The sequence below is a fragment of the Cebidichthys violaceus genome, unplaced genomic scaffold (genome assembly GCF_023349555.1).
Source record: "Cebidichthys violaceus isolate CVI_PGR_0920_01 unplaced genomic scaffold, fCebVio1.0.p SCAF_21, whole genome shotgun sequence".
Classification (NCBI taxonomy): domain Eukaryota; kingdom Metazoa; phylum Chordata; class Actinopteri; order Perciformes; family Stichaeidae; genus Cebidichthys; species Cebidichthys violaceus.
In genome coordinates this window covers 1,406,377-1,419,614 of record NW_027176384.1, presented here as the reverse complement: position 1 = coordinate 1,419,614, position 13,238 = coordinate 1,406,377, and the positions used below count along the sequence as shown (strand labels likewise).

The 13,238-nt window shown below is 43.3% G+C and overlaps 1 protein-coding gene across 3 annotated transcripts in view; it reads left to right on the top strand.

Moving 5' to 3' along the window:
• The window catches only part of strip2 (striatin interacting protein 2), a 29,970-nt gene that overhangs the window by 5,300 nt on the left and 11,432 nt on the right, over positions 1 to 13,238 (top strand). For 2 of the 3 annotated variants that reach the window (XM_068716850.1, XM_068716852.1), the window contains exons 2-10: positions 1,019 to 1,088; positions 4,695 to 4,769; positions 7,254 to 7,388; positions 7,559 to 7,679; positions 8,606 to 8,674; positions 9,410 to 9,516; positions 9,785 to 9,912; positions 10,362 to 10,550; positions 11,048 to 11,098. In XM_068716850.1, the coding sequence (XP_068572951.1) occupies positions 1,019 to 1,088; positions 4,695 to 4,769; positions 7,254 to 7,388; positions 7,559 to 7,679; positions 8,606 to 8,674; positions 9,410 to 9,516; positions 9,785 to 9,912; positions 10,362 to 10,550; positions 11,048 to 11,098 (945 nt within the window). The remainder of the gene's footprint in view (positions 1 to 1,018; positions 1,089 to 4,694; positions 4,770 to 7,253; positions 7,389 to 7,558; positions 7,680 to 8,605; positions 8,675 to 9,409; positions 9,517 to 9,784; positions 9,913 to 10,361; positions 10,551 to 11,047; positions 11,099 to 13,238) is intronic. The other variant, XM_068716851.1, reaches the window with a different exon arrangement.

Here is a 13,238-nt window from a genome sequence, read left to right as displayed (position 1 = left end):
CAGGAGGGATTCTTTTTTCTCATTCTCATTAACATAAAATCTTTAATCGTCCCTTTAGGGAAATTTCATCAGTTCACATCCTTTACTGAAAAAAACAGATTAAAAAAAACACAAGAATGTTCCAGCCACAAGGCTATTCTCTTCCTACTATTAAGACTCTATTTGCCCCAGGTGGTAATCATAACCAGGTTACACTCTCAAGGTTATTGAAGTGCTCCTCTATTTTAGAGGAAGAAGAAGTCCTTTCCCAGTGTTGGGAAATTTGGGCCTCTGCCCGCCTCCCTCTAAGTTTTTGCACTAAATGTGAGGACGTGCGCATGGATCACATGCGCTTCATTCAAAATCCTGCTGATACCACTTTGTCATCAGGCTCAAAACAAGGCTCGTCTTTTTTGAGAGTTGATATTTTGGACATGCAAGGTTGCAGCAAACATTTGTGCAATTTGCACTGAGCCGGCGAGCGTGTGCTAAAAAAAACTTAACGTGTGCAGTCTGTCTCGTGCTAATCACAGGGTGAGGATAAAGTCAGAGCCAGGAGAGACCCTCGACTGCATACGGGAGCTAATCTGCTCTGAAATGAGGGTCCTCTCTTTCCTCACTCATTACTCACTGCAGTTTATTGCTCCACCGAACATCTGGGTCTTTGTTAGGGAGAGAATCGGTCTGATCAAAACTGTAGCTGGTTGTAGAGAGCATCTGTAATTGTGAGTCGGATGTGAGAGAGAAAAAAAATGTAAATGACTAATCAACGCCGCCTGGATATTCAGCAGCCAATCAAAACTCAAAAGTGCACACAATGGAACAAAACTGTGAACGAGCCTGAAGAGTGTGCGTGGGTGATGTGTGGAGTTGAAATGCGTGACCGTAAGTGGAGTACAGAGTAGTGGTACAGTAGGTGTTGGAAAATGTGAATTGCCTGCAGTATGTTTATGCACGTGGGTGTCAGGACATCTGTGATTTAGCCGAGATCAGTGTCGTACTATAATGTATACGCAAATGTGTGTTTTGCTCTTCGCAGAGCTCCATGGAGTCTCCAAACCTGGAGTTTGAGTACGGAGACACAGATGTACTGACTGCTGAGCTTTCAGGTAAGACTGGCCAGCTGCTAAACACCAGACTTTTCTTCCAAATGATTAGAAAATGAACATTTATGTCCCTGATAACTGCAACAAAAGCTTGCACCACATTCTCATTCAGTAGCAGCTGCATTCAATGTACTTACTCTTAGTTGGAGTGATACGATTAGATTTGGTTAAATAAATGTATGTAGAAGAAGAAGTATTTGTGAACATATGTACATATATTATTAATAATAATAATACATTTTATTTATCAAGCGCTTTTCATAGTACTCAAAGACACTTTACATTAAAATCATCATATATAAAAGCTATACACTATAAAAAAAAAAACACACAATAATGGTCACACATTAAAAGCAGTTTTGAAAAGGTGGGTTTTGATTTGGGATTTGAATATGGAAAGTTCAGTGCAGTCTCGGATGTGTTTGGGGAGAGAGTTCCAGAGGGAGGGGGCAGATACGGAGAAGGCTCTGTCACCCCATGTCCGGTGCTTGGTCCTGGGTGGACGGGACAGGAGGTTGGCATCAGAGGAGCGGAGCCGACGGGATGGAGTGTGGTGGTGGAGCAGGTCGGTGAGGTAGGAGGGGGCCTAATTATGGAGGGCTTTATCAGTGAGGAGAAGGATTTTGTATTCGATGGGTTCTGGAGAACAGGGGTGATGTGGTCACGGGAGCAGGAGTGGGTGAGCAGCAGAGTTTTGGATATACTGGAGTTTATTTAGGATTTTGGATGATGTGCCGTGAAGAATGCTGTTGCAGTAGTCGATTCTGGAGGTGATGAAGGCGTGGATAAGAGTTTCAGCAGCAGATGAGGAGAGTGATGGGCGGAGATGGGCTATGTTTTTTAAGTGAAAAAAGGCAGCTCTGGTGATTTGTTTGACGTGGTGTTCGAAGGAGAGGTTGCTGTCAAACATGACTCCGAGGTTGCGGATGTGTGGGGAGGGAGACAGAGTGGAGTTGTCTATGGTGAGGCAGAAGTTGTGATTGGTTTTAGTGAGGGATTTGGGACCGATGATGATCATGTCAGATTTATCACAGTTGAGTTTGAGGAAGTTGTTTTGCATCCATGATTTAATGTCAGTGAGGCAGTTGGTGAGAGTGGAGTGAGTAGCAGGGGTAATGGCCTTTGTGGAGATGTAGAGCTGGACATCATCGGCGTAGCAGTGGAAGTGGAGACCATGTTGACGTATGATGTTACCAAGAGGGAGCAAGTAGAGGATGAACAGAAGAGGACCAAGCACCGAGCCCTGGGGGACGCCTTGAGACAGAGGAGCAGTGGAGGAGGTGCAGTTGTTGATGCTGATTAACTGTTGTCTGTTTGTGAGATATGATTTAATCCAGGAGAGAGTTGTTCTGGTGATGTTGAGGGATGATTCGAGGCGGGAGAGAAGGATGTTGTGGTTGATGGTGTCAAAAGCTGCAGTGAGGTCGAGGAAGATGAGAATGTTGAGGTGACCAGAGTCTGAGGAGAGGAGGAGGTCGTTGATGACTTTGAGGAGTGCTGTTTCAGTGCTGTGCTGTGAGCGGAAACTGGATTGAAATGGCTCAAACAGCTCGTTGGAGATGAGGTGGGCTTTGACTTGTGCAGCAACAACGCGTTCCAGTATTTTTGACAGAAAGGGAAGATTGGAGATGGGCCGGAAATTGCTCATGGTGTCAGGGTCAAGTCCAGGTTTTTTGAGGATGGGGGTGACAGCAGCCAGTTTGAGTGTGTCGGGGACTGAACCGGAGCTGAGGGAGGAGTTAATGATTACTGTGATGAGTGGTGAGATGGTTGGTAGACAGTCCTTGACGAGATTGGATGGGATGGGATCCAGGATCCAGGTGGAGCTTTTCATTCCTGTTGTGAAGGTAGACAGTTCCAATGGGGACACAGGGGAGAACTGAGAAAGGGGCTGAGGGGTGGAGGAGGGGTGGGCAGGTGGAGAGATGGAAAGGGCAGGGGAGGTGCTCAGGTTGCTGTAGATGGTGTCAATTATTGCTTATTAAAATCTGGTTTTCCCACAATGGGGTATGCAAGTTTTTAGCCATGCTAGTAACATGGACCTAGTAATGGACTGAAACATCTGAACCACTATATGATGGATTTTCATGACATTTTGTACATGCATTCATGGTCCCCAGGGGATGAATCCCACTGACTTTGCCAAAAAAACCTCAACTTTTGCCAAGTTGAGATTGACAGTTTTTGCTTTTCAAGAAATATCTCAACAACTACTGCATCAACTGCCGTGACATTTTGCACAGACATTCATGGTACCCAGAGGATGAATTTGAATGTATTTGATGATCTCCAGACTTTTCTTCTAGAGCTATCAGGACACAGTTTCTGCAAAACTAATGGCATTCCCATCAGCCTAGCATGTTAACACACTAAACTATAACACAAAAATGATACCTTCTTAGGCTCAGCATGTTAGCATTGTTTTTGTGAGCATGTCAGGATGCTAACATTAGCATATAGCTCAAAGCCCAGCTGTACTTTTTGTACAGTCTCTCAGAGCCCTATGGCTGTCGACTCTTTGTCTTGTTGTGGCACAAACTGCCATTTGTAAATCTGGACTGTCATGCACCTTCGTGCACACGTCCGGCCTAGTTTCTTGGTAGAATCTGTCCTTCTTTGCACTTTCCTCAGCTTTTATCCAATTCTCTTCTCATGTCAAACTGAGTCAGACTTAAACCTAAAACTATGACTGGTTGATGTGAGATTTCCCCCACAGAATTCCTGCAGTAATACCTCTGGTTCTACTTAGCATACAGACTACAATGTGCTATCGATTGTAAAGTGTAATGCTGTTTCTGCATTCCTCAGGTTTTTTCCTGTTGTTTTATGTTACAGCGTTATTCATTAAAACAAGACAATAAGCTGACACACTGCCGAAGGCACAGAACTAAATTGTGTCGTCCTGACATGTTTTCCAGACATAGGACACATTGTATGACTAATGTTATGCGTAATCACAAGAACTATGATTATACATTCAGAACTACTGTATTGTTCCAGCATCTGTGTATCTGGTAACAGCTAAGAATATAATTCAACGATGCTGATAGATGTTTCTGATTGTACTTTATAGTTTATTTCAAGTGTATAATTTTGATTGATTGTCCTCCTGGTGGATGGCATGTGGCAGCTGAGTGTAAGTCACATTGGCAAACGCACACAAACAGACTGACAGTCACAGCGGCTTTCTAGCGACAGCTCCGTGGGCTCGCGTAGTGACACTTGTTCTGAGAACAGGAGGAGAAGCATGGTGACGTGACGAATCATTCGACTGCGCATGAAACAGATGAGATCACCACTGAGGAGACAGGAACTTGTTTGTTTTTGTTTTTGTCGGGTAGCATAGTTTACCTGCAGGAGTACACCTGTCTCCTAATTCTATTATATTCTATTTAATGCTGTAACTACCCATTTGTTTCATCATCGATTAATCTGTTGTTTTTGATTAAATTATGAATCATTTGATCTATGAAACATGATGACATAAAATAAAAATACAGAGAAAAGCAGAGAATCTTCTAAGTGGAGAAGCTGCTACCAGACAAACTATTTTGATATATTGGCTTATCGTTTCAGCTCTAATTCTGTTGTATTGTTTTCTGTCCACAGAGCTCTACAGTTACACAGAGGAGCCAGAGTTTGCTCTAAACAGAGACTACTTTGAGGAGGACTTCAGGAGCCATGGTACTGTGTGTGTGTGTGTGTGTGTGTGTGTGTGTGTGTGTGTGTGTGTGTGTGTGTGTGTGTGTGTGTGTGTGTGTGTGTGTGTGTGTGTGTGTGTGTGTGTGTGTGTGTGTAGCACATTATAAGATATATTAAATGGCTGTGGATATGCTGTCTGCACATCCCTTAATGTGTTAAGATCACTTGTAGGTGTGTCGTTCCCTTCGCTCTCAGTGGCTCACATGAAGAGTAAAAAACTGAGCCCCAATTGCGCTTGAGACACAAAATTGTGTCACAAATACTCACACTGTGTATGTAGCACAGCAAAGTAGGGTCTTGGCAAACACACAGAAGTCTACAGCCAGTAATGTTAGATCTTGATCTAATCACAGAGACCTTGACGGCTCCTGCAACAGTGTGACCGCTGTCACTGAGTCCTTTTGTGTAGCTCTGACCGGCCCTGTTGGCTCCAGTTCAGGGCTTGATAAGAGTGACCATGAGTGAGATGATGAAGGTTAACTAAACAAAATGTTCACGACACAGTACAAGAGACAAGAGATTATGCTTGAATACAATGTACCAGATTACCAGATATTTTTTATCATACTCTCTTTTCATGTAGAAATAATGAAGTTTGATTCTAAGTAACATATTCCATAAAAAGAGAGAATAAAGAACCAAAATTTGTTGTAATCTTTCACCATATTTTGCATTTGGTTGCAATGGAAGAAGGTTTTTGGGGTAATGATATTATCTAACTACATACCACAGATATCACTCTGGTAAAAAAAATAAAGTAAGAAGCCATTAAGGTCTCTAGTCACTGTGGCATCTTTCCATTTGCTCGTGAAAAAAAGCGAGACGAGCCTCATCCTCTTCATCTGTCACCTCCTCTCCAAGCCGAGCGGTAATGAATAGCAGGATTAGATGAGATCTTCTCCGGCTGCTGTTTTACAGAGATAGAGCACAGAGCTGCCTCTTTGCATTATGGTCTTTTCATTAGCTTGTGTGTATCTCTGTGTGTTTAGTGGGCAATGTATGTTAGCTATCAGAGGGTGGTTCTCCTCTATGACTTGTGCTCTTTGTGTGTGTGTGTGTGTGTGTGTGTGTGTGTGTGTGTGTGTGTGTGTGTGTGTGTGTGTGTGTGTGTGTGTGTGTGTGCGTGCGCGCGCGCGCACGCGCACGTGTGTGTGTATGACAGGGCCACTGACAGTGTGCTCATCAATGTTTTTTTCACCATGACTTCCCAATCATCTGAATTACTGTGATTATCACAGTGTGTCTCATTTAAGCTCTTTACCGAAGTAAAGGAAGATTTCTGGGGACAGTGCTGAAATTAGACAGCATTTTCTATATTTCCTGACTTGAGTAGACAGCACAAGTCAGAGGAAGAAGAAGCGCTGAGCTCCACCAATCATGATGATGTTACGATGCTTTAATGCCTATTACTGTCTGCGTAATGAAATTAAGCATCTAAGAATAGAAGACTAACACTGTTAAAAAAAAAAAAAGGCGTGCATTTCTTTAAAAGCTGTAATTTTTGTAGTAGTAGAAGTCGTAGTAGTAGAATGTAGCTTTTCACAGGCTGTAAACAAACATCAGGCAGGTTGGGAGTGGGGAGACCCATTCAAATTTTTCAGGAGCTTGTTTTTATACTCGAGCATGGTGAAGTAGCAGGTGGCGCTGTACAGGAGGATGGGTTCAATACTGTTGCGATACAGATGGAGCAGGAGATGGCTTTTGCCTGCGAGAGCCCTTAGTCTTTGTTTTAGATGTCTCTGGTGTGGTAGTCAAAGCTCAGTTTATTCTTCAGGTTGATGCAGAGGTACTTAAAGCTATCCACCATCTCCAATCGGCGGTGGGGGAAATGAGGGGGAGTGTCACGAAGACGAGCTCCTTTGTCATTGGTGACGTCGAGGAGGAGGTGGCAGTCTGTACACCATTGTACTGGGTGTAGCGGGCAAACCAATTGTTGGCAGGCTGTGACTGAGTCCCTGTCTGTGAGGAGGGCGAATACAGCCGTGCCGTCAGAATATTTAAAGTACCTGCCAGGCGAGAGTACAGCAGAGCATCTGCCACACGCGGCAGGTCAGTTATTTGCAGTCCCCCGATTTCCCGAGCAATCTCAGTTTGATTAATATTTTATAAAACATGGGGAAGGAGGACAGGAGAGATGAGCGGTATGACATGCAGAAAGTAAAGAGTAAGGGAAACACTACAGGGAGTAAAAACTGCAGCAGTAAAAAATGAGTCCATCCCCAATTTGCAGGACATGCAGACTTGCAGTTAGCTTGTAAAGTTGTCTTTGTGCATTGAGGTGGTGCTCACAATAACATTACTGTACATGACACACTGTCTTACATAATGTATTAAAACCAGATGATAACAAGTGCAGTGACTGATAGAAAAGACAATGAGTATGATGTTATAGTAGCCTACACTGTCTGAGGCAGAGGAAGAAGATGAAATAACTTTGCCCACTGTGTTGCCGTGTCCGTCCTGCAGCTCGAGGCCGAAGGTGGATCGAACTGGCGGTGGAGGAGCAGAGGTCCTATGTGATGAGGCTGCTGGACGCGCTGGAGGTGACGGACAGAGACAAGCGGCTGAAGGTGGCCAGGGCCATCCTCTACTTGGCTCAGGGTGCGTGGTACTAATACAGTACAACCAACATTAGGCCTTTTTCACAGCAGCAGGAACAGCACAGGTGTAATACTATCTACTGACGATGGACCTGTTCTCTCCCGGTGTCCTAGTAAGCCATGACAGTGTGACAGCTTCTAAAATTTCCCTGCACCTTTTTTTTTTCCCAGGAGTGTTTGATGAGTGCGACACAGAGGTGGATGTGCTCCACTGGTCCAGACACAATGTCTTTCTGCTCTACGACATGGGCATCTTCACGGCACTGCTGGAGCTGCTTAGCATGGAGATAGAGTGAGTAGGACACACCGAATATGCTGGGGATATGCGAGTCATTAAAAAAAATTCCTAATAAATAAAAATGTCATCAAAACCAGCAGCTACAATGTCACTTTCACCTTGGATTTGCTTGATGAAATAGGATTACAGCTTACTGCTGCTCATGTGTTTACAATACACAAGGCTATAAGAAAGGGACATAAAGGGCAAGTAAGCCATAAAAATAGGCAGCGCAGACCTGCAGGTGCCTTTTATAAATGTATAGCCCCCTTGGGTGATGGCCTGCAGGCAGTAAAAGAAGGGAGGGGACTCTAATACAAAGTAAAAAGTACCATTATGTTTCTCAGATGAAGGGAACCTTTATCCTGAAATCTGGACGTCTCTCATAGGGTGGCCTGTTATTGGAAGCTCATAGGTTCAAACCCCGAAAGAGTCAATGTTTCTTTCTCGCTCAGTATCCTCCCGTGTTGGAAGCTCTGGTCCCTCAGCACATCCACTCATTCCCTCCCAAGGTTTATGTGGATAGAAGGACACAGACAGACATTGAGAGAGAAAGAGATGCAGGACTACAGTAAACACACCACCTGTGATTCCACACTTCAATCCCTCCGCTGAGGACACGGTGCGGCAGCGCCTCCTTCAAGTCTGCTTTGTTGCCGCTGGTGTCGGCCTCAGTTGGGATCCGGAGCTTCTTTGTTGTTACATAAGCTACTCTGAGGCATCATGGCACAGTCTGGCCTATCAACATGCTGCACAGCAAAGCAGTGTAGGCAAGGCATGAAAAGGGTCTCGCACTAAAAAATTAGACTTGAGGTTGTGTGTTTAAAAACTCTGGATCATTATAACCTTATCTTCATGCTTTTTTGTGTATTCAGTCTGGCTCTTCTTTTTCAAATAAACCACAAAAAATTATGTTTACACATATTTACTTGTGTCTGCAGTAACAACCAGGCATGCAGCAGTGCGGTGAGGAAGCCTGCCATCTCTCTGGCAGACAGCACAGAGCTCAGGTAAGAAATACAACCACATCACTCACAGCCTACTCCACATTCCTCTCACTTCACCCAAGAAGGAAAGCAAATAAGTACAAAAATATCTTTCAATTCTTCAATCTTTTTTTTTTTTAAATAGTATTTTTCATGCTTCCCTATCTGTCATCTGGCCACAATCACACATGTTTACATACGCACATACCTAATCCACAACATTTAATTATATTCTTTTCTGTTTCTGCTTAATGAAATTGATTTCTTTTTAACAAAATAGGCTGAACACCCCTTTACACCCACATATAGACACTCGTATGTTCACACATAGGCAGAGCCCCGTCTGTGCATTTCCCAGTTGAACACTTTCAAATAATTATTAGCTAGAGGAGTAGATCTGCACCTAATTGCTTCCACAAAATTGAAAACCTTAGAGTTATTTTGAACTGTGAGGCTTTGTTGAGCGAACAAAGCGTTTAATGGCTAATACACTGCCTGACTTAGGTCAGGTAATTGTGAATGCATGGTGCATTATCCTGGCAGAGAATACAAATTGTTAAGAGGATTGCATTCAATCCTCCTCTGCTTCTTGCACTTCCCTTTTCATTGCTACTCATCATTTCCTCCATCCTATTATTGTCTCTTGTACTTGTTGACCTTTCAAGCCCATTATTATCGTTCCAGGCACCAGTTAAATGACCACAACACACACACGCACATTGGATCAAGCTGAGAATTGTGTCTTTCTTTTCTTTGCAGAGTTCTACTGAGCATCATGTACTTGATAGTGGAGACCATTAGAGTTCAAACGGAGGATGACAGACCTGAGTGGAGAGCAGCAAGAGAAGCCTTCAAGAATGAGCTAGGTGTGTGTGTGTGTGTGTGTGTGTGTGTGTGTGTGTGTGTGTGTGTGTGTGTGTGTGTGTGTGTGTGTGTGTTTAACAAATATAGGGCACTTCTGGTGAAATATAACGGTTGCTGTGGTAGTATACTTTTATAAATATGTAATCCTTTGACCTAAAAGATCCCGGATTCATGGCTGTGTAAAGCACAGGAGAGTCTGTCTTAGCAGGTGCTTTTATATATTCATATATCCAATCCAAAAACACTGACTTTGACCTTTGACCCCCTCAGGTTCCCCTCTGTACAACGGAGAGCCCCTCGCCCTGCTCCTCTTCACCATGGTGACCAAGTTCTGCAGCATGAATGCCCCGCACTTCCCCATGAAGAAAGTGCTACTGCTGCTCTGGAAGACAATACTGGTTGGTACATTATGACCGTTCAAACACTGACACATCAATTTCTGTGTATTTCTGCATCTTTGTTCGTGTGCATTTGTTAGTGTGATCCTATTTGCTTATTTTATTTATTTATTTTGGAATCCACAAATTGCACATTTTTTAAACAGGGACCACCAAAGGTAGCCATTGTTTTCCATTAAGTTCACTATGCTATGAAAATTACTTGTGATGGGCAGTATTATATAATATTGTTTATTTAAAACTAGTAACTGCAAACTGACTTTTTTTTTTTTTTTTTCTACATATTTCCATTACATTACAACCACCTATATGTAATATTTTGCATGTTTTTAACAGAATGACCCGCAGTCTGGTGAATATACAGCCACCTGCATTCTGTTCCTCCTGACTTAATACACTGCTCACAAGCCTGTGAATCATTGTTTCCCCTCTCCATCCTTATCTTCCAGTTCACCTTGGGGGGCTTCGAGGAGCTTCAGGAGATGAAGGTGCGCGGCCGGGAGCGTCTGAACCTGCCCCCGCTGCCGGAGGACAGCATCAAGGTCGTCAGGGCCATGAGAGCGGCCTCGCCCCCGGCCTCTGCCATGGAGCTCATTGAACAGCAGCAGCAGCAGAAGAGAGGTCGCCGCAGCCGCAGGGTACAGACCCCCCCCCCCCCCTCCCCCCCTCAACGAACCACACACAATCAGTAGTGTTTGTTTCATTTTAATATGCGTTCATTGAAAACTACGGGTGATCAAAAACAAAACGTGCAGATGTCATATGTGAGACAGTGTTTCAGAAGGCGAAGGTGTGTTTGCTATAGTATAACTGAACTTTATTACTAACATGACATTGTAAATGCTACCTACATGTAAGACTAATTTTTCCATTATTTTATTGTTGAACAGCTTCATCTGTTTCTAAAGTGATCCCATAGACTTCCTCCCGTAACTCATCCTCTAACTATTTTCCGGGTCCGGCTTTCCAAAAGTTCTTAAGCGCCAACATCACTGGTTCTCTGTTGTAAGTCAGCGATGCCAGAGATGTTATTGGTGCTGGGGCGGCTCTGTTTTTAGTAGAGCTTTGACTGGACAGGCTCTCTCTCTAACTGCACTCTGGTCTCTCATTGCCCCTCTTCCTTGTGTTCCCACAGAGTGCCTTTGTTGATAGCTTGGAAGGAGACAGTCCCTTTCCCAAGAAGCAGGTCTTTACCCACAAATTCCCTCTTTTCCTTCTGCATTTTCTCTCTGCACTGAGCTGGCCTTTTTGCACTCATCTCCCACATCCCTGCCACCCACTTTTCTCTCTCTTTTTTCTTTCTGCACTCCCTTCTCTTTCTTTGTCTTTTCCTATTCTCTTCCCCCTCCTGTCATTTAAACTCATTCAATCATACCAGGATGCACCAAAAATTGAGGAAGCAATAGTTAACATGTCAGAAATTTGACCCTTTTCACACAATTAATATTTGTTTCTGCCAAAGGAAGTTGAATTACACTGTATACAAACCATATTGTCTGGACACTCCACACTATTGGACAAAATCTATAATCTATTATGAAAGAAATTAATCAGAAACCAGAAGTTTGATGCTCCGTGGTTTCGGTACAATCCTACTCGCTGCCTCAATACAGGAACAGTTTGGAAAATACACTTTAACATATTTCACTGAGAGTTAGATGAGAATGTATGTACCACTTTTGTGTCTGAATGCTAGTTGTGAGGCTACAGCAAACAGTTAGCTTAGCTTAGTATAAAGACTGAAATCTTGGTATCGATCTTCTCATCTAACTATCAATAAGAAAGCAAATACCCGTTTTTCCCAAAATGTCAAAATCTTCCTTTAATTCAGTCATCACCAATTGCATATTTTCTTCCATGTCGTTTTTGTTCTTCCTTTTCCTTGTTTATACTTACTTGTTCCCTTTATTCTGTTCTTCCTCCTTTCATGCTTATCTTTTAATTTCCCATGCATACATGCCTATATCCTCCATTCCCCATTACACTTTTACAAATCTTACTTCCATCCTCCACATGTCCATAATTGTTCCAACTGTTTTCGACTTATATTCATATATTTTTTTCTTCCTTACATTTCTCTTTGCTTTTATCATCCTGCTCCTCATCTTCCTATCTGTCCTCATACTCTCCTTTTCCCCTTTCCTCCCATGCCTATTCCACCATTTTCTTCTCCTTCCACATCATCCACTAACACCTCATACTGTCCCTCCCTCCTTCTTCTCACCCTTTTTCGTCCTTCTCCTCCTGCTCCACTGTGGCCTGCTCAGTTTGGATGGGGGGGAGGGAGGGGTTTGAGAAACAGGGCTGACTTGCTGGCTGTTGTCATTGGCACTGGAGCGGTCACTATCCACCGCCCCGTAAAGTCACTTCAGACATCTACCTCTAGTAGCATCTCCCCTGTAGTTTTCATCACATCGCTACCAGGTTTGTCCGCAAAAATCACCTTGCACTGTAGACTCTGGACTAGGGGTCAATGTCCTTAAAATGCATTCATTGAGAAGGTGAATTGAGATCGTAACGTCCGTACTTTCTCTTCTGTAGGTGTTGCATTTGGGTCTCAGTTGACCTCTCTCTCTCTCACATGGATGCCATTGAAAGCGGTTGTCCCCTAACCCTGATAGAAAAAAACTACACTACAGTAGCTTAACCTGCCACATACCAGGGAATGGCTTCTCCATAGAGAATGACTCACAACACGGTTTCACCTCCTCTTCCCTCCCTCCTCCCAACCATACACTCACTATTCCCCTCACATAGTCCAGCATTGGTACCACCACTGGTGCACCATACATCGACTGCACTAGCTCAACTAATGTCCAAAATGCTGACTCATGCCTGATGCTTGCACTATTGCCACAGTCATTCATTGGAAACTATTGTTTGAACTGCGACACTTGAGTGTTTGTGTGTGTGAATGTGTGTTTTGCACTTGAGCTTTAAATGGGTTTGTTTTTGTAGATAAGAGCTCAATATAAGTCTTAGCCTTTTGCTTGCATTTTCCCTGTATCTTTTGAAGTGCAGATGCTTGGTAAGTTCAATCTGAAATGTTGCTTGCCGTTTCTGTGGTTGCCTTTGGACAGAGCCAGGCTAGCTGTTTATGCTAAGCTAAGCTAACCGTGTCCTGGCTGTAGCTTCAAATCTAACGGACAAGTATGCCAGTGGTGTCTATTTTCTCTTTCAGTCTCTGCAAGAAAGAGAATAAGAATGTTTCCCAAATTATTGAACCATTAAAAAAAAAGCATGTACCAGTCCTTTAGGATACATTTATGCTGAAAACCTTAATGCTAAATTTGGATTAATTGTTCTTATTTATTAGGCGATTATTA